The 24,854-nt window shown below is 44.0% G+C and overlaps 1 protein-coding gene across 4 annotated transcripts in view; it reads left to right on the top strand.

Moving 5' to 3' along the window:
* The first annotated feature begins 683 nt into the window (after positions 1–683).
* Positions 684–24,854, top strand: part of IGF2BP3 (insulin like growth factor 2 mRNA binding protein 3) — a 141,518-nt gene continuing 117,347 nt past the window's right edge. For 2 of the 4 annotated variants that reach the window (XM_034669209.1, XM_002921331.4), the window contains exons 1-2: positions 689–1,227; positions 2,638–2,698. In XM_034669209.1, the coding sequence (XP_034525100.1) occupies positions 1,053–1,227; positions 2,638–2,698 (236 nt within the window). In that variant the 5' untranslated portion in view covers positions 689–1,052. Of the gene's footprint in view, positions 1,228–2,637; positions 2,699–24,854 lie in introns of all 4 variants that reach the window. The other 2 variants (XR_004628152.1, XM_034669197.1) reach the window with 2 other exon arrangements.

Raw genomic sequence — 24,854 nt, 5'->3', positions numbered from 1 at the left:
CTCTCCCACCCCACCCCCTCGCTGCGTTTCCGCCCCTGCCAGCCCTGGAAACGTGCTTGCGGCTTTGCCGGGGTTACACTTCAAATGTCATCAAAGCCACAAGGCGAGTTCGAAATTGTGACTCTTTGGTTTTGTTAATCACCTATTTTAAAAAATCGAATATTTAAAACTCCGGTAACTAGAGCTGAGAAATTGCCTAGTTAGCACCTCCAGCCGTATCTCATTAAAAAAAAAAAAAAACCCTGCCTTTTTTCCTCCCCTCCCCCTCAGGATCCGCCCCGACCAGATAACCCTTTCTAAACTCTGTTGTGACAATCAGCGCCGCCAGCCGCGCTCCCCTCCGCGCCCCGGCTGTGGCTCCTTTAGCATTTTTCCCCTTCTTCCTCCTCCCCTTCTCAGGGTCCCTAGCTCAAGCTCATTTCCCCTCCCCCTCTTCCTCTTCTCTCTCTCGCTCTTTTTTTCCCCCCGAAACCCACTCTAATTGAGGCGCTGGGATTCTTCACGTGAGACGTTGATTTGTAGTTTGAACACGTGGCTCATTCAAAAAGCCGGACTCTCGGAGCGGATTTTTTCCGCCTCCTGCGCCTTCCTCCCTCCACCCCTTCCCCCCTCCCTTCTGCCAGTCACCCTTCTGGGTTTTTTTATGGGGAGGCGGCGCCTGCCCTCACGTAGTGTGATATTTTCACAGTCCGCTGGCCGATGCCAAAGGGGTTGGGGAGGAAGAGACAAAAAGTAGTTCTTCCCCCCTCCTCCTCCTCCTCTCCTTTTTCTCGCTAATCCCGCCTCCCCCTCAGAGTTAGGAAGACTCGTTGATACGTTTGGGTTGCAGCAAGGCTTTTCCTTTCCTTTTCTTTTTTTTAATACCCAGAAAAGGAAAAACAAGAACCTTCGGATTTGATTTTTCGCTCCTCGTTCTTGTCCTTGGTTCTTACTCTGTGTGTTTTAACGGCGAGAAGACGAGGGGAACAAAACCCGCCAGAGCCCTCCATCACTGTGGGTGGTTTTAATTTTTCGTTTTTCTCCGAATTTTTAAAAAACAACCACTCTTCACAATGAACAAACTGTATATCGGAAACCTCGGCGAGAATGCCGTCCCTTCGGACCTGGAAAGTATCTTCAAGAACGCCAAGATCCCGGTGTCGGGACCCTTCCTGGTGAAGACGGGCTACGCGTTCGTGGACTGTCCGGACGAAAGCTGGGCCCTCAAGGCCATCGAGGCGCTTTCAGGTGGGCCCGCCCCGGCCCCAGCCCTGCGCCGCCCGCCCGGGCCTGCCGGGGTCGAGGACCCGGAGTCAGGCCCGCGGCCGCCGCCGGGGCGTCCACACAGGGCCCCAGGCCCAGGGGACGGCGGGCGGGGAGGTGGGGCGAGGCCCGGGCGCCCACACGCGCGAGGTCCGGGGTGCTTTCCTCGGCTTTGGCTCTCGCNCTCGCTCGGCCCCCCGCGGCTCCCCTCCTCCCGCCAGGGCTTTGCAGGCGGACGCGCTGTCAGAAAGCCGCGGCGCGGGCTCCGAGGGGAGCGGGGCCGGGGGAGGCGCGACCGCGAGCGCCGGACCTTCAGCGCTCGCCCCGCCTGGGCCCAGGCGCGGTCTCCAGTCTCCGGCACGGCGGGCCTTCGGGGCCGAGCGCGTTCGCCGGCTTCTCTCTCCCTCCCTTTTTCCTTCTTCTCTCCGCACGTTATTTATGGTGTTGGTTTCGCCGTTCCCTCGGCTCGCCCCAGACCCAGGCGTGGGAGAATGCAAAGTGGCCTCGACCCTGCTGCGGAGTGAGGCCGCGGGCTGGTGCCTAACACAGGCGGCCCGGCGCTTCCTTTAGATCCTGCGGGACGCCGGCTAATGCGCCCTGGGTGCCACGCACCACCTCTCCCGTGTCCGACGAGCCAGAGGGGCAGGTGGGCGAGAGCGGCCAGTGGTCGCCGGCCAGGGAGCCCCAGCCGCCGCGCCGGGCCCCCCGTCGCTCTCCTCGCCCCGGCCGCGGCCTCCGGGGTGGCGGGGCAAGCTCGGCGCGGCGAGGGAACCATGTGTGGCGGGGCAAGCTCGAGTCCCGTGGTACCCCCCCGCCCCGCCCCGCTCCGGGAGCCCGTGTGGCGGGCGCCGCTCAGTCCTTCGCGCCTCCTTCGTTCTGTCCCTGAGATGCCTCTCTGGCCGTGCACTCCGTCTGCGCCTGCCCTGCCGTCCTCGAGCCTCTCCAGCTACTCCCTGTTCCTGGAGGGCCTGGGCTTGAAGCAGGGAGAAGGACTCGGCGTCCCCTCCCGAAAAAAAAGCTAGCGTAGCCCCCTCCCCAGAGTTTGTCTTGTGGGAGTGCCGGGGGAGGTGGGCGGAAGGGCCGCGTCAGTCTTGCGGCTCTCGTGGAGTTGGGTGACCCCTGCGGTGGGCGGAGGCGGCCCGGGGGTAGACTGACCCAAGTAGTGGGCCGGCCAGTGGACCCTCCTCCCTACCTATCTGTAAGTTGTACACAGCCCTGAGGGGTCAGCTTTCCCCCTGCGCGTGGGGGGCTTCCCTCCCGGCCTTGAGACGCATCCGGGTGCCTTGGGGAGGGTGTCTCAGGAGGTCACTGGTGTCACCGCTTAGGCTCTGCGGGTCCGTGCTAGGAGAGTCGTTAAACTCGGCCAACTGTCTTGCACCTCTTGTGTGTCCGCAGGTAAAGTGGAACTGCACGGGAAATTAATGGAAGTTGAGCACTCTGTCCCAAAAAGACAAAGGTGAGTTTATTTATTACATTTTCATTAATTCTCTTCTCCCTTATTGGGAGGAAAGACAACACAGCTGAAAACAACTTTTCTTCTCACGCTTTTTGGATTTGCTATATGGCTTGGCTCTTCCGTCTTTTATTCCTTGCATTTAAGTTTATGGCAGGTGTGTGTGTGTGTGTGTGTGCGTGCGTGCGCGCGCGCTGGTAAGGAATAAAGGTTTTGTTTGTGGCTCCTTCCACTGGATTATTGGTATAGAAGTCTCTCAAGGAAGCTCTCACAGCTGTATGTTCTCTAAGTTGCTGCAATAGGAAATCCAAGTCTTGCAGGACAGTTTTGGGGGTCAGTAGGAATTAGGAAGCAATGGGTGACCCTCCCCCACTTCCCACCTATAAGTACAGAATAGAGGACAGCAGCTGCAGACACGCGTGGGTGTGGAGTTTCTTTCCCTCTCTGTCCCGAGCTGGCGGCGTTGAGTCTGACAGGCCTGGGAGGCCGTCTGTATATCTGAGAAGAGAGGAATTTTCTGATTGGAACACGTGAGTGAACGCCTGGGCTTCTCCTGCCCAGAAGTGCCTTTCAGTCACTCGAGAGTTACACAGGTTGCTGCAAACCAACCTTTGTCTTCTACTTCCCCCTACACTCCCCCCTCCCCGCCAATATTTTTGCTTACAAATAACCACAAGAGATCGTGAAGACTAAAGATTTGTACTACTTAAGCAACGGAATTGCTCTTTTTGGAGAGCAAGTGTAATGTGTCACTTTACAGAATGTTTGCAGACTGTTTTAACCTCTGGAGTGTTTTGGAGAAATGGCTCCTGCCTCTAGAGCAGGCCGGATCCCCGCTCTGTAACTAACTGGAAAGGCGCTGCTCCCTGGCTGTGGTGCTACGTTTAGTTTGTGCTTTTCTGGGTTGTGCAAGGTGGAGCTAGGGTTTCTGCTTTTCTCTCTTCCCATCGCCCCACTCCTAACTTGGGCTAAGCAATAAGCTGGAAGTTCATCTAAACTAGGGCTCCACGTGTCTGGTTAGGCATTGGTGAGTGGTGTGCTGGAGGGCAGGAGACGCTTGCTGTGCATTTCCCTGGTGCTTTGCAGAGAGGTGGCTACACAAAATGTCATCATGTGCCTATTTCTATATTGAGCTCTCTTGCAGGTGAGGCGTTTTCACAAACCTTGTTTTTGTTAGAGAGCTGGATTTTTGTGGATTTGTTTGTGTACTTAATTTTTATTAGAATACTTGAAAAGGATTTGTGTGATGAGATTTAATTCTAGTTGGGAATTTTGGTGAGGTCAAGTTATTTCACCTAGTAGAAGGGAATTATTTTTTAAAAGCTTCTAAAATAATAGAACGGGTGCTGAAAAGTATCTAAACTGATCTGTGTTTAATAGGAAGTGAAAAATTGAGGGAAAAGGCACATCTACGTAAAAATTTAAAGGCATAGTCTGAATTGTATACCTGGGCGGGGGGAATGCAAGTACATTCTGCAAATTCTAACTGGTTTCATGTTTAGCCTGTGTGTCCTAATTTTCTTCAAATGCTGGATTAAAAAGAGGCAAATGGTTGTCGAAGGACTGGCATTTTAACGTTTGAGAGTCTCTAAATTTAAACATTAAATGTCTGGCATTTTTCATATACAATTCATGGACATGCATGAAAATGGAGATTATTTTGCTCTGCTCTCCTGATTTTCTTTTCCACCCTGGTGTGAATTTCCCACCATGTGTAGGGAATGAAATTAAAAACATCTGGTAACAGCCTGTTTTATTCTTAAAGGCTTTTGCCCAACCTAAAAACATACTTGTTACTTTATAACGAACAGGAGTTTGTTTGAGGAAAGCATATAAGGTACCGTGCCACCAGGGGCAGCAAGTCTTTATCAGTGGAAGCTTTTTCGTTTTAACAATGTAGATTAAAATTTCAGGCTGATTTTGCTTACGTTAAAATGCTCAGGATATTAAATGTTACTAGCAAACAGGAATGAGGACATTGGAGACAACTTTTTACCAATAGGGAGAACAATTAAGTCCTTTTCTAGGATTGAAATGGCAAAAAAGAAAAGTAGAGGTTTCTTTCTCTGCCCAGGGAAATTTGCTGAAAACCTATATTACAATTTTGTTTTAACTGAACCTTGGAACTGTGATGCAGTTTCCGTTATCTGGACTGTTCCACTCTCTGAATAGGCTTTGGAAGGGGGCTGAGAAGACACATGGGTGATCCATGCCTAGCTCCTATAGAAAGGTCAAGAAGTGGTATTGGTGATAGTGAAGTTGAATGCTGCAGACCAGTCCTTGCCAAGTGAGCCTGCTGGACTTCTGGTTGGAGTTCTTTTGTGCTTAGCAGTCATTGCATTCCGTCCCATCATCATGTGGGCATCTGAGGCAGGCACACCCACATGTGCAGCAGTGACCTTTATACCTGCTGTGCAAGGCATGTTGGGAGCCTGGTGCTGAAGAATGCTTATGGCAGCACTCTGAGATGGATGAATGGGCTTGCAGCAAATAAATAGGGGAGCAGGCCCAGGAGGCGATTTGATGCTTGGTATGCTGGCCCAACTGTGACTGGAGCTCAGCTGGGCACAGAACCTTTCAGGAAGGGGAACTGTGGAGTTTGGTTCTGACCACGCTTAGCTCCTGAATTACTGAAGTCTCAGGGGAATGTGGAAGGAATGTTGCTTTTCTGCATTCAGATACCCCTCAGTTGGGGAAGATTATAGCACACTTTTAACAGAGCTTGAAATCCCCTGTGTCCAGAATGAAGAGAAGATCACACTGAATATCTGTGATAGTGTTGCACTTTCTGTTCCTAAGGTAAAGGAGACAGTGCAGGGATACTTGGCTTCACTCTGAAGTATAAGCTTAAACACCCCACTCCCCACCCTGCTTGGGGGCAAGGGTGGCTATGAAAATTGTTGTGACTTTTGAAGACTGTAGCTCAGTTTGATTGGAAGAGCTGCTGGTATCTTGTGGGACTGCATATGTGCCCCTATGTGATTATGTAAATAGCACCGATTTCCTTTTTTATTATGTTGTGGGCTGTTGGGCATGGGAGAGGGAATGGGAAAGTCGCTGACACTGGGGAACTGACAGGATGGTGGTTTTAGCTTGTTTTCCATGACTCTTTAAGTTATGAAAATTTTTCACGTTTTTCGTTTTTTATGGCTTAAACTTGCTCGTAATTTAGTTGTCAGCATTGATTAAGCTTATATGAAGCCAAATATATTTCAATGAAGGATAAACAAAATGGTAGGATGTTGTAGTTAATATTTTTCCAGGAAGGATCCATTAAAACAGACTGGTGTCTAAGCTCACATGATTGTGTTCTTTGTTTCCTTAAAAAAAAAAATTAAGTGAACAACTTAATTCTATATTAGAATCTTGTGCTTAATGTGTAAATTAGATAGACATAGCATGTATAAAAGTTACTGGGGTTTTAAATGTATCTTACTTTAAATGTCTATTTAAAAGTGCTGCATTTTAACAGCTGTGTGTATGGAATACGATTTTGCCACAACCAGCAATGTGTCCATTAGCCAGGGCAAATGATCCTGTTGTCCCAGGCCAATAAAGCTGTTTTTAATGCTGAACATTTAAACATAGGCATGAATAGCTGTGCTGCTTCTTGCTCATCAGTTTGGGACAGGTGAATCCTGTGAATTAGAGAGATTTCTCGCATATACAGAGACTTGAGGTTCTGTCTGTTAGGAAACTTTAATGGCTGGTATAGAATCATAAGCACTGTCTTTGGAGGGCTCAGTTTAAGGTCAGTAATGCACAACTGCCCAAGTGATTTCAGCCAACAAGATTTTTCTTGATTTCATGTTGTTTTCTCAGTACAGCTTGAGAGATAGTAAAAGATTTCTTAACTTTGACATTACTAGAATTAAAAAATATATATAAATGAATGTTGATAAGTCGCTTCTGTGGGGCTGTCCACAGTAACAAGGAAGACATTATGGGAACATGACATGTGCCTGGAGCCAGTGGGAATTGAGAATCTTGGCTTCTGTTTCTGGCTTTCCTTTTGATTTGTGTGATCACTTACATTCTCTGTTCATGCCAAATGCCACTATAATAAACTAACAGGGGGCATATTTTGTTCTGAGTTCTGCCATTCTGCTTGAAATGAATTACCGACTGAGGCTTAAAAATACCTTTTGGAATTAGAGAGACGTGGGGTCTTCCTGTACAGAACTCGTATTTTCTGTAGTACGACGGCTCAGCTGCTTTTACACGTGTACCTCTTTTGGGCAGTCAGCAAGAGGGAAATGATCTTTGTCATACTTTGAAATCCTTTTATGAGCCATACCATTGCAGTTAATATGTTGTTATATAGGTCTTGGATTTTTCTATTAAAGTGAAGCTGTTGAGCCACCGGATTTATATTTGAAGCGGCTCCGTTGTAATTGTCTTTAGCAGCGTTCAGATGTCAACTTTCCTAGCAGTAACTAATTTTTGAATTGTATGATTTATCCGTTTATTATGGTATGATTTATTTAGGTGGTTGGTTGCTTCTGGGAGGATGGAGTACGGCTGTGCTATTCTTAGCCAAGTTTCCTTTATTGACTGTTGCCTCTGATTCAAGCTTCTAGAGTCACAAGACAGGAGGTGGCAGTGTGGTAGCGGTGACCAAGGGATGGGATTGGCACTTTTAGTTAGGAACTCTGCCCCATAAATCTGATGTTTAAAAAAACTGGCTTGGTCTGCAGGGTTTTGCTTGAAAGCTGGTGGCAAATACATTTTTCAGTGCTGCATTAAAAGTGAGGGTGTAATTTATTATGGTCTGAAATTGCTGTTTGGCAAGTATTGGTAAATAAACAGTTATAAATATTAATACAGTATGTGGATTTTGTTGCCCTGAAGGGGAATACATTGTACATAAATTATGCATTTTAGAGAATTATCCTGAGACCATTTAACTTGATTAGGAGGTAGTTTGAAATTATTATAGACGTATTCTTTGAGGAATCTAGTGGAAGTATAAGGGGTTTTTTGTTTGTTTGTTTGTTTTTTAGAGATTTTATTTGTAAGTAATCCCAGTGTGGGGCTCAAACTCACTACCCTGAGATCAAGAGTTTCATGCTCCACTGGCTGAGCCAGGCAGGCACCCCAGGTGGAGCTACAAGTTGAGAGAGGTCTAAGTCTTTAGAATAGCTGGCATTATCACTTAGTTGTTGAGTCCATTGCTGTCATGGTGTTTCAGTTAGCTCTTGCTTCATAATCAACTACCCCAAAACCTAGTGGCTCAAAACAACTTACTCTTCCTCACTATTCTGTGGGTCTGCTTGGTGGTTGGTTCTGTTCCACATGGTGTCATTCTGGGTCCTTTGCTGAACTGGTCTAAAAGGTCCTAGAAGGCTTCATTCACATGGCTGGCCTCTTCGTGCCATTCCACATGACTTTTCTCCGCATGGTGTCTCAGCGCTCCGCTCCGTAGTAGCCCTTGGCTACCAAGTGAGTGTAAGTAGACACTGCTAGGCCTCTTAAAGGCTAGGCCCAGGATTCACACATTATCCCATCCATTCCGTCGATCAGGGCAAGTTACAAGGCCAGCACAGATTCAGGGAGGATATGGAAATAGTCTCCATCTCTTGATGGTAGAGTGGCGTGAATGTACAGAGAGGAGGGAATTGCTGGTGACCATCTTTATAGATTTTCTTCCATAAATGGAAGGAAGGGAGGAGTAGTTTCTTCAAAGTGATTGGAATCTAAATATCTGAAAAATACATTTAGTACTAGAAATGGGGAGCCAGTTCCCATTGTAATATCCTGGCAAGAGATGATGATATTAATTAGCTTTGGAGGTGATGAATAGTGGTCAGTGGCTGTATGTTCCTAAGAAAGAACTAAGAGGATTTGCTGATGAGAGAAGAAGAGTAAAGCATGACGACAAGATTTTTTTTGGTGAGAAAAACTAGGTGGAATGGAAGTGGTGCCATTTACCAGAATGGAGAGTATTGGGGAAGGAACAAATTCTTGGGTAGAAATCAGGAACTTCACTTTTGGCGTATTATGTCTCTGATGCATGTTAGAAATTTAAGTGAAGAAGTCAAATACGTAGTTGGAAATACCAATCTGGAGGGTAGGAATTGGAGGTGAAAATAGGAGATGCCACTAGGTTATGATATTTAAAGTCATGGAATTGGACAGGATTACTGAGGTACTGAGTATGGGGCTTCAGGAGGAAGAAGAGGCCAGCAAAGGAGAGTGAGGGAGGCCAGTAAGAGAGAGGAAAGCAAGCAGAGTGAACTGCTTTTGGGAGATTCATGAAAAAAGCCGGTGGATAAGGAAGGTGTGATCAACTGTATGGAATACCACTGAGAGTTAGTGATTTAGGTGGGTGAATGTGAATGGGGATCGTGGTAAGTTACAGCCTTCTGGTTTGGCAGTAGATAGATGGAGAGTGATTTATGAATTTTGGAGCAACCTGGAATATAGCCTTTCTTTCAGAATTCATTTATTAGTATCTTTTTTTTTTTTTTTTTTTTACTTTCCAGAAATATCTCTGAGCATGTTCTATTTATAACCTGCTAGAGACGGAAGAGTCCTAAGTTTAGTAGATCCTCTCGCCAGTGGACAAGACTTGTTTGTTTCAGTTGACCTACTCTCCTGCAGCTGTTCCAACACTTCTGGTCACTGAGCTCATGTTCTAGATAACCCATTCTACTTTTTGTTAATATACATTTGGAAGATCTTTTGAAGCTGTCTGAGGTTTCAAGGCAATGTAGACCAAGTCCAGTGCTTCTCTGTGGTTATCTAAAGACTTGATTTAAGGGGCACCTGGGTGGCTCAGTCAGTTAAGCTTCTACCTTTGGCTTAGGTCATGATCCCGGGATCCTGGCATCGGGCTCCCTGCTTGGCAGGGAACCTGCTTGTCCCTCTCCCTCTGGTGCTCCCCCTGCTTGTGCCTGCTTGCTCTCTAAAAAAAAAAAAAAAAAAAAAAAAAGAAAAAAAATAGACTTGATTTGAGTATGTTAACTGATGGGAATTGAAAACTTAAAGATAGGATTTGACAGGCAAGGTTGAAACTATTGGGCAAAACATTTATGGATATCATGGGCTAAATTTAAAATACTAATATCACTTTGTTATTTTAGGATGCTGGAATAAGTAAAGCATTTCTTCTATTTTATTCATAAAAATTTAGCTATAAGCAATACAAGAAACCTTTTGTAAGTACCCTAAATTCCCTCATTTTTGCATATTTAAAAATCTGGTCCTTGGTAAAGCAGCTTTCTCCTCAAATTATGAATCCTGGTTTTGGCCTCAGTTGTCACTGAAACTCGGTGATGTGTTAGATCAGTTGATTTGAGACCATGACTGGATCTCAGTAACTCTTTTAAGACTTGTTTCATGCAAGTCCTTTGCTTAGTCAAGTACTACTTTCAGAATGTGTTAAATATCTGCTATTTTAAGAAAGGAAAACCAATAAAAATGAGATAGCATAGTTGATTTTTTTTTTTTTTAGTGGTATTAGTTGTTCAACCAAAGGATTCTCCATAAACGCCTGAGAAAAGTGACTTGCCTAGGGCACTGCAGGTAATTCATGGAACCCATTTTCCCCTTCCTTGACTCTGCCCTGCCTTCATTCCTCTCCTTCCAGTTGTCAGATCCTGAAAGTAGCTTACACAGAAGTCTGATCATGTTTGCAGTGGCAAGTTGGAGCAGAGATGTCCTGTTTCTTGCTTTCTCTGAAGAAAAAAAGAAATCTTGTTTGACTTCTTTGAAGGTTGATATTTTTTTTTTTTTTTTTTGTCTTCCTGTAGGAAAAAGATGAGTACAGGTAGTCTGGAATCTGGGACTTACTATAGAGTAAAAATATCTGGACGTCCTGTTGTAAGGTGGAAAGGGGAACTGCTTCTTCCTTGAAGGTATTTTTTTAGCCGCTTCATCTTACTATAAATGAATTGCAGGGAAGCTAGAGGGGGCCCTAAGGAGGTGTGAGAGTAGAACAGAGGGCACGAGGAAGTAGGTGCCTTGGCTTTATCTCAGGCATGTGATTGTGACTCAGGGGATGTGTTTTAGATTTCAGAAGAGGTAGAACTGTTCGGAGTGGAGTCCACGGTGCCCGGTTGTCCCAGCTCCTTAGCAAGTTTAGTAGGATCCTGGCTTGCAGAAGGAAGTCTTTTAAACTTGGAATATTGTTAAGGATTGGGAGAGAATAGGAGGGAAGAATTGTGCTGGAACTTTTTGATGAGGAGCTCTGGTACTTGTGGAACTGAAGGGTGTTGCCAGAAGAATGTGGATGTGAGATCGAAGATTTGGGTTGAATCCCAACTCCATTTTCTAAATGCGTGATGTTGATTAAGGACGAGGAAATTGAGGTCTGGGGAGGTTAGGATGGTAAACAATGCCTGATAGGATCCTGGGGTCAATGTTAAGCATCACTACCGTATTATTCCTTAGGGACTTCGGTGGCAGCTGGGTTTATTTTTGCCCCTGAGATTTAAGTAGGAAGCCTGGGTGTAGATTATATTTGGTGATAACAGAAATACCGAAAACTTCTGTTCTGGTTTTGGATGTGGACTCGTGTAAGTAGAAATCTGTGGGTGGTGTTTGTTTTTCATTGAGCATGTAATACCTTAAAAAATTATGATGTAACCTAGATATAATATATAAATTTTAAGTAAACAACTTGAATTTTTATGAATGTATGCATTCAAATTAATTCAAAACACAAATGTGAAAAGATTTGCTTTTCAGTCCTCTTTATCTCCATGTATTTCCCTGGTCTTATAGCTGGTAATTTGGTATGTTCCAGAAATTCTTCTAAGCATGAATCAATAAACTTTTTTTTTTTTTTTAAAGATTTTATTTATTTTGGGGCGCCTGGGTGGCACGGCGGTTAAGCATCTGCCTTCGACTCAGGGCGTGATCCCGGTGTTCTGGGATCAAGCCCCACATCAGGCTCCTCCGCTGTGAGCCTGCTTCTTCCTCTCCCGCTCCCCCTGCTTGTGTTCCCTCTCTCGCTGGCTGTCTCTATCTCTGTCGAACAAATAAATAAAATCTTAAAAAAAAAATCTTAAAAAAAAAAAGATTTTATTTATTTGACAGAGCACAAGCAGGGGGAGTTGCTGGCAGAAGAGAGAGAGAAGCAGGCTCCCCACTGAGCAGGGAGCCCAATGCGGGGGGCCTGGATCCCAGGACCCTGGGATCATGACCTGAGCAGAAGGCAGATGCTTAACAGACTGAGCCACCCAGGCTCCCCTCAGTAAACATTTTTTTAAATTTAATAATCAAATTATATTGTTTATAATTTGTGTTTTTACTGAATAATGTAACCTGAAGAATCTTCAGTGTAGGTACAAATAGTTCATTTTTTTAAACCTCAACATAGGTGAGCAGCAGTTTAACCGTTCTTTTCATAGTTCCAAAACAGAGTGCTACTGAGCTTCCCACTCTCGCTGGGCAGATGATTGGGGAGCTTAATTAAAAGAACCTGTGATAGTTTCCAGTTATGGAATAGGTCATGGGATGCAAGGTGGGCATAGGGAATATAGTCCATGGTACTGTAATAGCCTTGTGTGGTGAGAGATGAGGGCTGCACTTGTGAGCAGAGCAGAATTGCTGTGTTGTACACCTGAGACTAATGTAACATTGCACATCAACGATACATCATTTAAAACAAGAGGAACCTGTGATGGTAAAGCTGTTTGAAAAGTGATTGTGTTCTCCCCCGTGATTCCCAAATGTCTGTTTTAGGGGTGCCTGGGTGGCTCAGTCAGTTAAGCATTGGGCTCTTCATCTCAGCTCAGGTCTTGATCTCAGGGTGCTGAGTTCAAGCCCAGCATTGGGTTCCACGCTGTGTGTGGAGCCTACTTTAAAAAAAAAAAGATTACCAAATATTCGTTTTAAAAGTCAGCTGCTCTTGGAAAAATGGAGACGCTCTTGTGTTTGTTTTTGTTTTGTTTTGAGAGAGAAACGTGGTTGAAAAACTTAATTTTAAAGTAATCTTACAATTTTTTGGGTGCTGCTTTACCAATTTCTGTGTTTTGGAGTTTCAGAAAGGAGTTTATTTCCCACGGCTGATGTAAATTTTTAGTTTAACAAGCATAGATTGAGCACCTGTGCTTGAGGTCAGTTTAATGCTACGTTTCAAGGGCCAGAAAGAATAAGATACTTGTTCTGAAGAAAAGTACATGGAGTATAGTGGCTTTCACTTTGTTCTTTTTCAACGCCTGGGTGATATTTTTATCTTGAACACCAGCAGTGGCTCACTGTGGCATTGATCCAAGGGTGGATGAATATCTCTGCAGGTGAAGAGGAGGTGTAAATATGTCATGGGGTTTATATGGTATGCCCCAGAAACACGGGGTGGGGGGCATTAGGCTTAGGTGGGTATTGGCACAGCCCAGCAGGGATAGGTTCCGAGAGGGATGTGAAGGTAGATGGAGGCTAACTGTGTGCAGCGGGGATGGAAAAAGGCAGGAGGGACAGCAGGAGCCAAGGTGTGTGAGTGTGAAATATCCTGGTGTGTGCAGGGGGAGCTACAAGCTGTTTGGGATTAGAGAGGCTCAAGCGTGAGGCTGGATAGTGGTTGAGGCTGAGCGCAGAGGGGGTGGTGAGAGCAGCCTGTGTGCTTGAGGAGTGACTATGACTTTGTTTCTTGGTGTGTTTAACTTCCAGGGCTCAGTCAGTTTAGTTAATGCCCTTTAGCGGGTGGTTATTTGGGATCCTCACGCGAGACTTGATGCCTCGATTAATTTGGGGTTCTGCTCACCAGAGATCATCTTGAAATGCTTTTGCCTTTGAAGTACTTTGTGAGAATGGCTGTGCCCCAATAAACTCCGTGGGATTTAGGGCTGTTCTTAGGACACCTTCTGACAGGGTAATGAGGGTAAATTGTGAGATGATGGGGAACCCTGGAGTAAGACTGACTGAGCCTGTGTTGTTAGAGGTCGCGTGTGACAAGACAGTCATCTGTAGTAATCGTTAAAACACTTAGTACTCTGTGATTTTTATTAAAGCATTTCAAATGATATAATGAACTGTTGGAGAAAAATGAGACACTTCTGTGTGCACACACGATTAGCTGAGCAAAATTGAGGGGGGCAGTAAAGCACAGCAGCAGGGAGGGCCAGTGACATCTTGCTTGGGAACACCTAGACCTTGGTTAGAACGCTTGTGCAGCTCTGTGATCCTGGGGACACTGATGAAACTTTCCTCACCTTGTAGTTTATCTAGAAATAGGGACAATAAAACTTACTGCACAAGGTCGTCGGGAATTAAATGATGTTTGTAAGGGATTCCTTGGAGTATCAGACACCTAAGTGGTATTGTCTCCTATTAATAAGCTTGCGTGGGCGCCTGGGTGGCTCAGTCCGTTGGGTGTCTGCCTTTGGCTCAGGTCATGATCCCAGGGTCCTGGGATCGAGTCCCACGTTGGGCTCCTTGCTCGGCGGAGAGCCTGCTTCTCCTTCTGCCCACCCTGCTTGTGCTTGCATGCTGTTGCTCTCTGTTAAATAAAATCTTTTAAAAACAAAAAAAAGCTTGTGTATTTACATGTAGCAATTGGAAAAAAAAGTTAATTATTCCTGCATAATCCCATGGTTTGTGTCTCATACGCACGTAGAAAGTTTTCACATTTCTTTGTAGAACATGAGTGTGTTGTGAATAAGACTTTGTACTTGTGTCTAGATGTGTAGCTTTTAGGGTCCCTAAAATCTAGTTGTGGAATTATCTTGAAATACTATTTAAAAAAAAAGATTAGGAGGGGCGCCTAGATGGCTCAATTAAGCTTCTGCCTTTGGCTCAGGTCTTGAACCCAGGGTCCTGGGATCAAGCCAGGCTCCCTGCTCAGTGGGGAGTCTGCTTCTCCCTCTGGGCCCCCTCACTCCCACCTCGTGTGCGTGCGTGCATTCTCGCACTCACAAAAATAAATAACGTCTTTAGAAAAAAAGGTTACGATGGGGCGCCTGGGTGGCACAGCGGTTGGGCATCTGCCTTTGGCTCGGGGCGTGATGCCGGCTTTGTGGGATTGAGCCCCACATCAGGCTCCTCTGCTGGGAGCCTGCTTCTTCCTCTCCCACTCCTCCTGCTTGTGTTCCCTCTCTCACTGGCTGTCTCTATCTCTGTCAAATAAATAAATAAAATCTTAAAAAAAAAAAAAAAGAAAAAAGGTTACGAGATAAATAATTGCTGTTAATTTCAAAGAGGGAGACAACACAGTACAAAAATGTACAAAAAATGTAAGTAAAGGGGCGCCTGGGTGGCGCAGTCGTTGAGCGTCTGCCTTCGGCTCGGGGCGTGATCCCGGCTTTGTGGGATCGAGCCCCACATCGGGCTCCTCTGCTATGAGCCTGCTTCTTCCTTTCCTACTCCTCTGCTTGTGTTCCATCTCTCGCTGGCTGTCTCTCTGTCACATAAATAAATAAAATTAAAAAAAAAAAAAACGTAAGTAAAATGTACAAAAAAGTGGGAGCTGGAAAGGAAATATCTGAAAAGCCAATGTACTTAGGAAAAGATACTTAATCTTAGTAGTTATTAGGTCAATGACAATTGTAATGGCAATTTTTGCCTATCAGGTTGGGAAAAATGAACAAGATGGATAATGTCTGGTGTTGGCAGGAGTGTGAAGGAATGGGCGTTCATAAACTAGAGAGTAAGTTGGCAGACTCCTTGGTAGGTCATTTGGCAGTATCTGTTAGAGGTTAAAATGTAACTACCCCTCAACCATGTATATGAAGTATGTGAAGAAAATCCAGCCTCACACAGATGTATAGTTGGAAAAGGAAAGGGATATTTTTTTTTTTTTTTTAAAGATTTTATTTATTTATGTGACAGAGAGACAGCCAGCGAGAGAGGGAACACAAGCAGGGGGAGTGGGAGAGGAAGAAGCAGGCTCACAGCAGAGGAGCCTGACGTGGGGCTCGATCCCACAACGCTGGGATCACGCCCTGAGCCGAAGGCAGACGCCTAACCGCTGTGCCACCCAGGCGCCCCAGGAAAGGGATATTTTAATCATCTTTTTGGATAACTGTGGATATTCTTTGTTCCTACACCAAAACTCAACAAGTGATAGTTTTTTGAAGTTGAAATGTGGGATATTGTATCAGTGTGAAATCATATCAGTGAATTTTATACTGACAGGTTAAAATCCATTCGTCTCTCTTACACTTTGAATGGCTCCTTTATCCTTAAATATTGGGAAACTGTCAAAGCTCATGGTTGTCCAAAATTTTGATTTTTTTTTTTTTTTACTTAAAAGCTCAAATTTAGTCATTGGCAACAAATACTGTTACTTTTCTTGAAGTGACTGGCTGACTTTATTCTCTTTTGAGAAAATGTCCACCAGATACTCAAATAAACACAGTTTGTCCATAGCTCTTTCAAGTAAAAATGGTGCTCTATGAAAAAAAAGTGGTAGATTCAGTCTTGCAACTCAAACAACTGCACAGTGCTTTTTCTCCAGGAAAAGCCATGGTAGCTAGCAGGAGTACTTGATGCATACTGCCCTTTTCTTCACATAGTTATTGACAAGACGCATACCCAGGGGTTATTGAAGAAAATCAATAGTTTTTACTGCTTCATCAAGGACATTTAAAAATGAAACTTGGATTGTATTTTGCTGTGAGTGACTGTGAGGAACGTGGTGACAGTTAGTGGCACTGCTTTGATTCCTGCTAAGGTGCCAGCAATTTACCCGCCATTGTTTTTGCCCTTTTTGCTTCAGTGCAGATGTCAACACAGTGAAAAAGGCAAATAACATCTTAGTGTTATAAAAATAGTTTTGACCTCTTGTCCTCTTGACAGTGTCTCGGGGACCCTCAGGAGTCCACATACTATACAGTGAGAATTGCCACTCTACACTAATGACATATTTGAAATTATTTGGATTAGGTTTTCCTGTGAATATGTATTTAGATCATCACACAACAGATGGCAAGAACAAGTGAGGATTTTCTGCAACTCTGTGGCATGTTATCCTCAATAGGGAGTTTACACAAGTCACTTTGTGAAAAACAGGTGTGGAAAGAGAAAAAAAACAAAAAAAAAGAAAATAGGCGCAAAGGAAAAATCTAGGTGTATGAAGGATAAAATAATTGGAATAAATAGTTGGGGAGCCCTTAAATACACGTGAGTGAAATGGAGTGGGTTTGGAGGTTTAGGGACCCGCCATCACACTTTAAGTTCCTTAAACCAAAGTGAACCCCCACATGTTGTTGGCTACATGTCTTGCCTCAGGAAATGGAGTCTTCAGTACTTTTGTTATTCCTAGGACACTGAAATCTAATCAGAATCTCAGGGCCTTATCAGTTTCTTTTGACAGTTGAGGTGTTTTGAGGCTGGAAGTTTGTGGTGACTCATTGTAGTGATGGCCAAGTGAGGAGTCCTGCCTCTGACCTATTTCAGCCCTCTTCCCTCGCTCTAAGGAACTGTTGGTTAAATATAGAAAATAACTACCTTTGTTCCTATCACAGGAGGGCTCCTTTTCTTGTCTTAGACAATTTTTTTCCCTTAAAGTTCTAATACAAGGAATGACCTTTCATGTTATTTCACCAAGTCTTATCCATTCTGTATATTTTTTTCTGGTTTGAGAAAGCTTGGTAGCTAGCCATTATGTTATCTTTTTGCAAATGGTACTGTTTTGCTGATCTTGGATCTTAGCAGTTTTTATTTTATTTATTTTTTTAAGATTTATCTTGAGAGCCTGTGTGTGTCGTGAGTTGGGGGAGGGGCAGAGGGAGAGAATTTCAAGCAGACTCCCTGCTGAGCGTGGGGCTCCTTCTCACAACCCATGACATAGATCATGACCTGGGCTGAAAATCAGGAGTTGGACACTACTCAGATGAGCCACCCAGGCGCCCCTGATGTTGGCAGTTTTTAAGTGACTGATTTAACACATTTTTGAGTGTTTACTGCTAGGGAGTGCTTTAGGTTCTTGGGAGAGAGAATTAAATGGAAGATAAGAACTTAGCCATGAAGCTTGGGGTGCAGAGCAACACTGCCCACGAGAGCAGCCACTAGCCACAAGTGGCTCTCTAAGCAATTGAAATGTGGCTAATCCAAATTCAGTGGTTGTGTGCATATAAAATGCACACTGGATTTTGAAGACTCTTGAAAAAGAGAATAGAGGATCACCTGGGTGGCTCAGTCAGTTAAGTGTCTGCCTTCAGCTCAGGTCATGACCCCAGGGTCCTGCACTCGAGTCCTGTATTGGGCTCCTTGCTCAGCGGGCAGCCTGTTTCTCCCTCTGCCTTCTGCTCCCCCTGCTTGTGCTCTCTCTCTCTCACAAATAAATAAATAAATTAAAATCTTTAAAAAGAGAATATAAGGGGCGTCTGGGTGGCACAGTCATTAAGCGTCTGCCCTTCAGCTCAGGGCGTGATCCCAGTGTTCTGGGATCGAGCCCCACATCAGGCTTCTCCGCTAGGAGCCTGTTCTTCCACTCCTACTCCCCCTGCTTGTGTTCCCTCTCACTGGCTGTCTCTCTCTCTGTCAAATAAATAAATAAAATCTTTAAAAAAAAAAGATTTATTTATTTGAGTGAGAGAGACAGTGACAGTGTGAGTGGGGTAGGGGTAGGGGCAGAGGGAGAGAATCTTTCAAGCAGACTCCACAGAGTGTGGAGCCCAGCGTGGGGCTCAATCCCCTGACCCATGATATCATGACCTGAGCCAAAACCAAGAGTCAGAGGCTTAACTGACTGAGCCATCCAGGCCCCTGTGGAATTTTCTATTTTGAGCAAAAGTGGAGTAACTGGGTGTAGGGAGTGATGAAGGAACCAAGGCTACTTTGACAGTTTGTATAGCTAAAGCACCTGGAAAAGTGAACTTTCCACTAATTGAGCAAGATTGTGGGAGTGGTGTGATGAGGGATAGGGGAGACAATGAGCTCAGTTTGGCCAGGTTAAGTTTGAGATGCCTATTAGACATGTGGAGACAGGACAGTGAATGGATAGTAGACGGAGGAGGGGGAACCAGTGATGGAGCCCAAGGACAGGCCCATGAAGTAGGAGAATCTTGAAAAAGTGCTTGGAGGTCAGATACCTGATGATAGTATTTAGTGGGAAGAGTCTTCAGCTGTGACAAGTCATGTAGAAGAGGGTGAGAATGGAGTTAGCAGCAGGACCGAAACCCTGAATTGTGTGGGTTTGTGAATTGATTGATGGAGAAGAGGTAGAGACAGTGAGCATGGACAGGCTTTCAGGTAGATTGCTGTAAAGACATGAGAGAAATGGGATGGTTGTTGGAGGGGTTGTCGTCTAAAGAGAGTTTTAAAAGCTTTTTACTTCAATTTACAGGAAATTCCCGGAAACACTACAGATGATCCATACACCTTTTTCTAGTTGTCCCATGTTAGTTTTGACAACTCGAATTTTTCTGGAAAATTTGAGAGTGAGTTGCAGAACTACTGCCATTCACCTCTAAATACTTCAGTATATGTTTCCTAAAAACAACATTCTATTCCATGACCATAGTAAAATGACCAAAATAAAAAGGTAACACTGATACAATAGGGTTTAATCTACAGATGTTGTTTAGATTTTGCCTATTGTCCCACTGTCTTTTTTTTTTTTTTGATCCTGGATTGAATCCAAGATTATATACTGCGTTTAGTTGTGATGCTTCTTTGGTTTCTTTTAATCTGAAACAGTTGCTTCATTTTTTGTCTTTGCTGTCCTTCATGTGTTGTTTTTCCTAAGACCTTCAGGTTTGTGAGGAGTATAAGCTACTAATTTTGTGGAGTGTTCCTCAGTATTGGTTGGTCCAGTGTCTCCCCATTGTCATGTGTTTTTGGTGTAATACCACAAAGGTAATGATGGCCTTAGTGTGCCACATCAGAAAGTATGAGATGTTGATTTTTGTTCCAGTAGTGGAGATGTGTTATCTTAGACTGATTTTTTTTTTTTTAAGATTTTATTTTATTTGAGAGAGAGCAGGAGCTGGGGGGAGTTGGGGAGAGAGAGAGAAGCAGACTCCCTGCTGAGCAGAGAGCCCGACGTGGGACTCGATCCCAGGACTCTGGGATCATGACCTGAGCTGAAGGCAGACACTTAACCAACTGAGCCACCCAGGCACCCCTAGGCTGATTTGTTAAAGTGATATCTGCCAGTATTCTCTAGGGTAAAATTACTGTTTTCTCCTTTGTATTAAGAATCTTATGGGGATATTTTAAGATGTGAGAAGATCCTATTTCTCATCATACTTTAACTAGTTTTAGGATTTGTTAATGATTCTTACCTGAAATCATTATTAATGTAGTAGTGGCTGCCATAGAGTGGCTTTTTTTTTTTTTATGATTTTATTTATTCATTTGACAGACAGCCATCGAGAGAGGGAACACAAGCAGGGGGTAGTGGGGGAGGAAGAAGCAGGCTCCCAGCGGGGGAGCCTGATGCGGGTTCGATCCTAGAACGCTGGGATCACGCCCTGCTGGGATCACTCCCTGAGCAGAAGGCGGACGCTTAACGGCTGAGCCACCCAGGCACCCCAGCCATAGAGTGACTTTCTAACCCCATTATTTTGCCTGCATTTGTTAGTTGGAATTTTACTTAAAGAGTTTTCCCAGGGCGCCTGGGTGGCTCAGTGCATTAAGTGTTGACTCTTGATTTCACCTCAGGTCATGATCTCTGGGTTCTGGGATCAAGCCCCATGTCAGGCTACACACTCAGCATAGCGTCTGCTTGTCCCTCTGCTCTGCCCCTCCTCCCTGCTCTCTGTCTGTAAAATAAATAAATAAAAATCTTAAAAATTTTTTTTTGCTTCTTCATTTGTGCATAGTAATATGGACTCATTCTTATTTCTGATTATAGCGTGTTAACTATTTGTTTCTCTGAAGTAAGGTAAGAGGTATTAGCATGGAGGTGGTATGCAAAAGGCATGATTCAGCACAGATGGAAAAGTAATTATGATAACCTAATGTCCAAAATACCAGATGAAATCTAGTGTTTCATTTTAAACGAGCAGTTTTGTACTTAATTTGAAAACTGAACTGCCTAAATGCAATAAATCTAATACCTTTGACTCTCTTCTGGGGGTGTCTGATAACTAGTGAAAATCAGGTCATTCTTCGTGTACAGGATAAAGTTCAGATACTGTGTCCTGTACCTGAAAATGTCTATACTAGACAGTAATTATTACGCATCACTTATAAGAACTATTATTCAGATGTAGAATATTTTGTTCCATACTGCCTTACTGAATTTTAGCTCCTGGTCATGCATTTTTCCCAGGCTGTGGCATTTTGATGCACTAACTCGAGTATTGCCATGCATTTCTTCAGTGTTTAATCTTCTGTCTCTTGGTGCGTGGTGTGCATGCTGAACCAAATCAATCAAAGAAATCTTTTTTTTTTTTTTTAAGATTTTATTTTTAAGGGGCCCCTGGGTGGCACAGTTAAGCATCTACTCTCGGTTTCAGATCAGGTCGCGATCTCAGGGTCATGAGATCGAGCCCCACATCAAGCTCCATGCTGACCACGGATAGTGTTTCATATTATCTCTTCCTCTCACCCTCACACTCATGCTCTCTCTCTCTCTCGCATATGAATAAATCTCAAAAAAAAATTTTTATTTTTAAGTAATCTCTACACCCAATGTGGAGCTCAAACTCACGACCCCAGGATCAAGAGTCACATGTTCCACTGATTGAGCCAACCAGGCGCCCCTCAAATGTAATCTTAAACTATTTTTTTTTTGAGATTGTATACCATATACAGAACACCACAGGAATTAGGTAAAACTAGTTTTTTGTATGGTAATTAAAGTGGTTAGAAGATTTAGGGGGTGCCTGGCTGGCTCAGTTGGTAGAGCATGTGACTCTTGATCTCAGGTTTGTGAGTTTGAGCCTCATGTTGGGCATAGAACTTAATATAATCAAAAACATTTTTTTAAAAAAATTTTATTTATTTGAGAGAGAGAGAAACAGAGAGCACAAGCAGTGGGGGAGGGAGAGGGAGAAGCTACTCCCTGCTGAACTGGGAGCCTGCCGTGGGGCTCCCTCCCAGGACCCTGAGATCTTGACCTGAGCCGAAGGCAGACACTTAACCATCTGAGCCACCCAGGCATCCCTTATTACAATTTTTTAAAAAGTAATAAAAATCTTTATCATTTTTTAAAGATTTTTATTTGGTGGGGGGAGAGAGAGAGAAAGAAAGAACGGAAACAACGGGCAGGGGGGAGGAACAGAGGGAGGAACAGCAGACTCCCCACTGAGCAGGGATTCCTACCCGGGACTTGATCCTAGGACACCAGGACCATGAACTGAGCCAGAGGCAGATGCTCAACCAACTGAGCCACCCAGGTTCCCCAGCCCCCTTAGTGTTTTTAGAGGTTTTAAAAAAGCAGATTTTTTTGTTTTGTTAGAGAAATCTCTACACTCAAAGTGGGGCTTGAATTCAAAATTCTGAGATTGAGAGTTGCAGGCTCTATTGACTGAGCCAGCCAAGTGCCTCTTAAAAAGCACTTTAAAGAGTGCCATGGGGGGTGCCTGGGTGGCTCAGTTGGTTAAGTGTTTGCCTTGGGCTCAGGTCATGATCCCAGGATCCTGGGATTGAACGCCCCATTGGGCTCCCTGCTCAGTGGGGAGCCTGCTTCTCCCTCTGCCCCTCACCCTGCTCGTGCTATCTCTTATTCCCCCCACCAAATAAAATCTTTTTTTTTTTTTTTCTAAAGATTTTTATTTGACAGAGTGCATAAGCAGGGGGAGGGAGAGGGAGAAGCAAGCTCCCCACTGAGCAGGGAGGCTGATGTGGGGCTCGATCCCAAGACCCTGGAATCATGACCTGAGCTGAAGGCAGATGCTTAACTGACTGAGCCACCCATGTGCCCCTCAAATAAAATTTTTTTTTTAAAGGTTTTATTTATTTGACAGAGACAGCCAGCAAGAGAGGGAACACAAGCAGGGGGAGTGGGAGAGGAAGAAGCAGGCTCCCAGCAGAGGAGCCCGATGCAGGGCTCAATCCCAGGACTCTGGGATCTTGCCCTGAGCCGAAGGCAGATGCTTAATGACTGAACCACCCAGGCACCCCTAAAATCTTTTCTTTTCTTTTCTTTTTTTTTTTTTTTAAGAGTGCCTTGGAAGCTGAGAGGGGAGGAAATTGTGGTAATATAGTATGTTCAATACTGTTAAAAATAATGGAGTCTTTTTTTTTTAAGTAAACTATGTCCAATGTGGGGCTCAAACTCAAGACCCCAAGATCCAAGAGTCACATGATTCATCGACTGAGCCAGCCAGGTGCCTCTGAAATAGTGGAGTCTTGATTTGAGGAGTAAAGTGTTTATCTGTATCTGGGATGATAACAGGTTAAAACTTGTTTTAATTTTAATTTTAAGATTTTATTTGAGAGAGAGAGCATGAGCAGGGGAGAGGGGTGAAGGAAGAGGGAGAAGCAGACTCCCTGCTGATCAGGGAGCCTGACCTCGAGGCTTGATCTCAGGACCCCAGGATCACAAATATCTTTGTTATTAGTGGGATATTAACAATGTTACATTTCCTTATTAATACTTGTTACAAATTATCATAATTTTTGAAAATTCCAGGATGTGGTTTATTCCCATAATCAATTATGGAAACAAGAAATGTGTTGGGCAATATTAACTCAAAATTAAAAAAAGAACAAAACCCCAAACCTATGAAAATTTCAGAGCAATACTTTTAAAGGGCATGTGTATAACATATTACATTCTTTGGAACTAGTTCAGTGCTCTAAATTGAATTCTTAGTGTTCTTTTTCTCCCCAACTTCTTTATTTTTAAGATTTTATTTTTAAGCAAATCTCTACACCCAGTGTGGGGTTTGAACTCAGAACCCCGAGATCAAGAGATGCAGCCTTCTCCGACTGAGCCAGCTGGGTACCCCTCAACTTCTTTGCTTAAAAAAAAGTAGACTCCATGGCCAGCATGGAGCCCAATATAGGGCTTGAACTCATGACCCTGAGATCAAGACCTGACCTCAGATCATGAGCTGGGTGCCCAACTGACTGAGCCATCCAAATAGCCCTTTTTAAAAAAAAATTCTTTAAAAATATATATACTTTTCTTTTGGGGGGGGCGGCAGAGGGAAAGGGAGAGTGAGAATCCCAAACAGGCTCTATGCCCAGCACATGAGCCTGACATGGGGCTCGATTGCACAACCCTGAGATCATGACCTGAGCCACAATCAAGAGTTGGAGGCTTAACCACCTGAGCCACCCAGGTGCCCCTAAAAATATTTAAAATATTTTACTCTTAATGTTTATTTTTATAATGGTGCTCTTAAACTGCTTTTTTGGGTTTCCAGCCTGCTGTTTTATTTTTAAAATTAGAATTTTTGTTGAAAAATCTTAATAAAGTATTCTGGAAAAGACAAATTTGATTTGTAAACTTAAAAGAAATAGTCAGGATTTTAAAGAAGAAAATTATTTTTAGGCTTTTTGTTTGTTTTTTAAGGTTTTATTTGAGAGAGAGAGAGCATGAGCGGGGTGGAGGGGGAGGAGGAGAAGCAGACTCCCTGCTGAGCAGGGAGCCTGAGGTGGGCCTTGATCCCAGCCCTCTGAGATCATGACCTGAGCCCAAGGCAGATGCTTAACCGACTAAGCTATACAAGCGTCCCTTTTTTTCCTTTTTAAAAGATTTTAACTGATCTCTACACCCAACATGGGGCTTGAATTTATAGCCCCGAAATCAAGAGTCAACATTGACTGAGCCAGCTAGGTACCCCTATTTTTAGCTTTTAAGCTGTTAACAACATAAATGATGTAAAGTGAAATTTACATTAATGCATTTTTTTTAACAACTGAAAAACTGGTGTGTTTTAGTTCTAGGTGGAAATTTAAAACATTTAGTGTACATCAGTCTGGCTGATTCTGAATTTATAGACTTGTTTAAAGTAATAGCTTTTTTTTTTTTTTTAAGATTTTATTTTATTTATTCGACAGAGATAGAGACAGCCAGCGAGAGAGGGAACACAAGCAGGGGGAGTGGGAGAGGAAGAAGCAGGCTCATAGCAGAGGAACCTGATGTGGGGCTCGATCCCATATCGCTGGGATCACGCCCTGAGCCGAAGGCAGACGCTTAACCGCTGTGCCACCCAGGCGCCCCAAAGTAATAGCTTTTATACAAACTACATAATTAAGTGTTATTAAATATAATGAAATCACAACTAGTAATTTGATACTGTGTAATATATCTGATTAGTTATGTGTCTTCAATTTAAACAAGTTTATTTTAAAAATAATGCTGTTTATACTA

This window comes from Ailuropoda melanoleuca, chromosome 1 (genome assembly GCF_002007445.2).
Source record: "Ailuropoda melanoleuca isolate Jingjing chromosome 1, ASM200744v2, whole genome shotgun sequence".
In the NCBI taxonomy this organism is placed as follows: Eukaryota; Metazoa; Chordata; class Mammalia; order Carnivora; family Ursidae; genus Ailuropoda; species Ailuropoda melanoleuca.
Note: the sequence above shows the minus strand (reverse complement) of the source record. Positions and strands in the feature narration are given on the sequence as shown.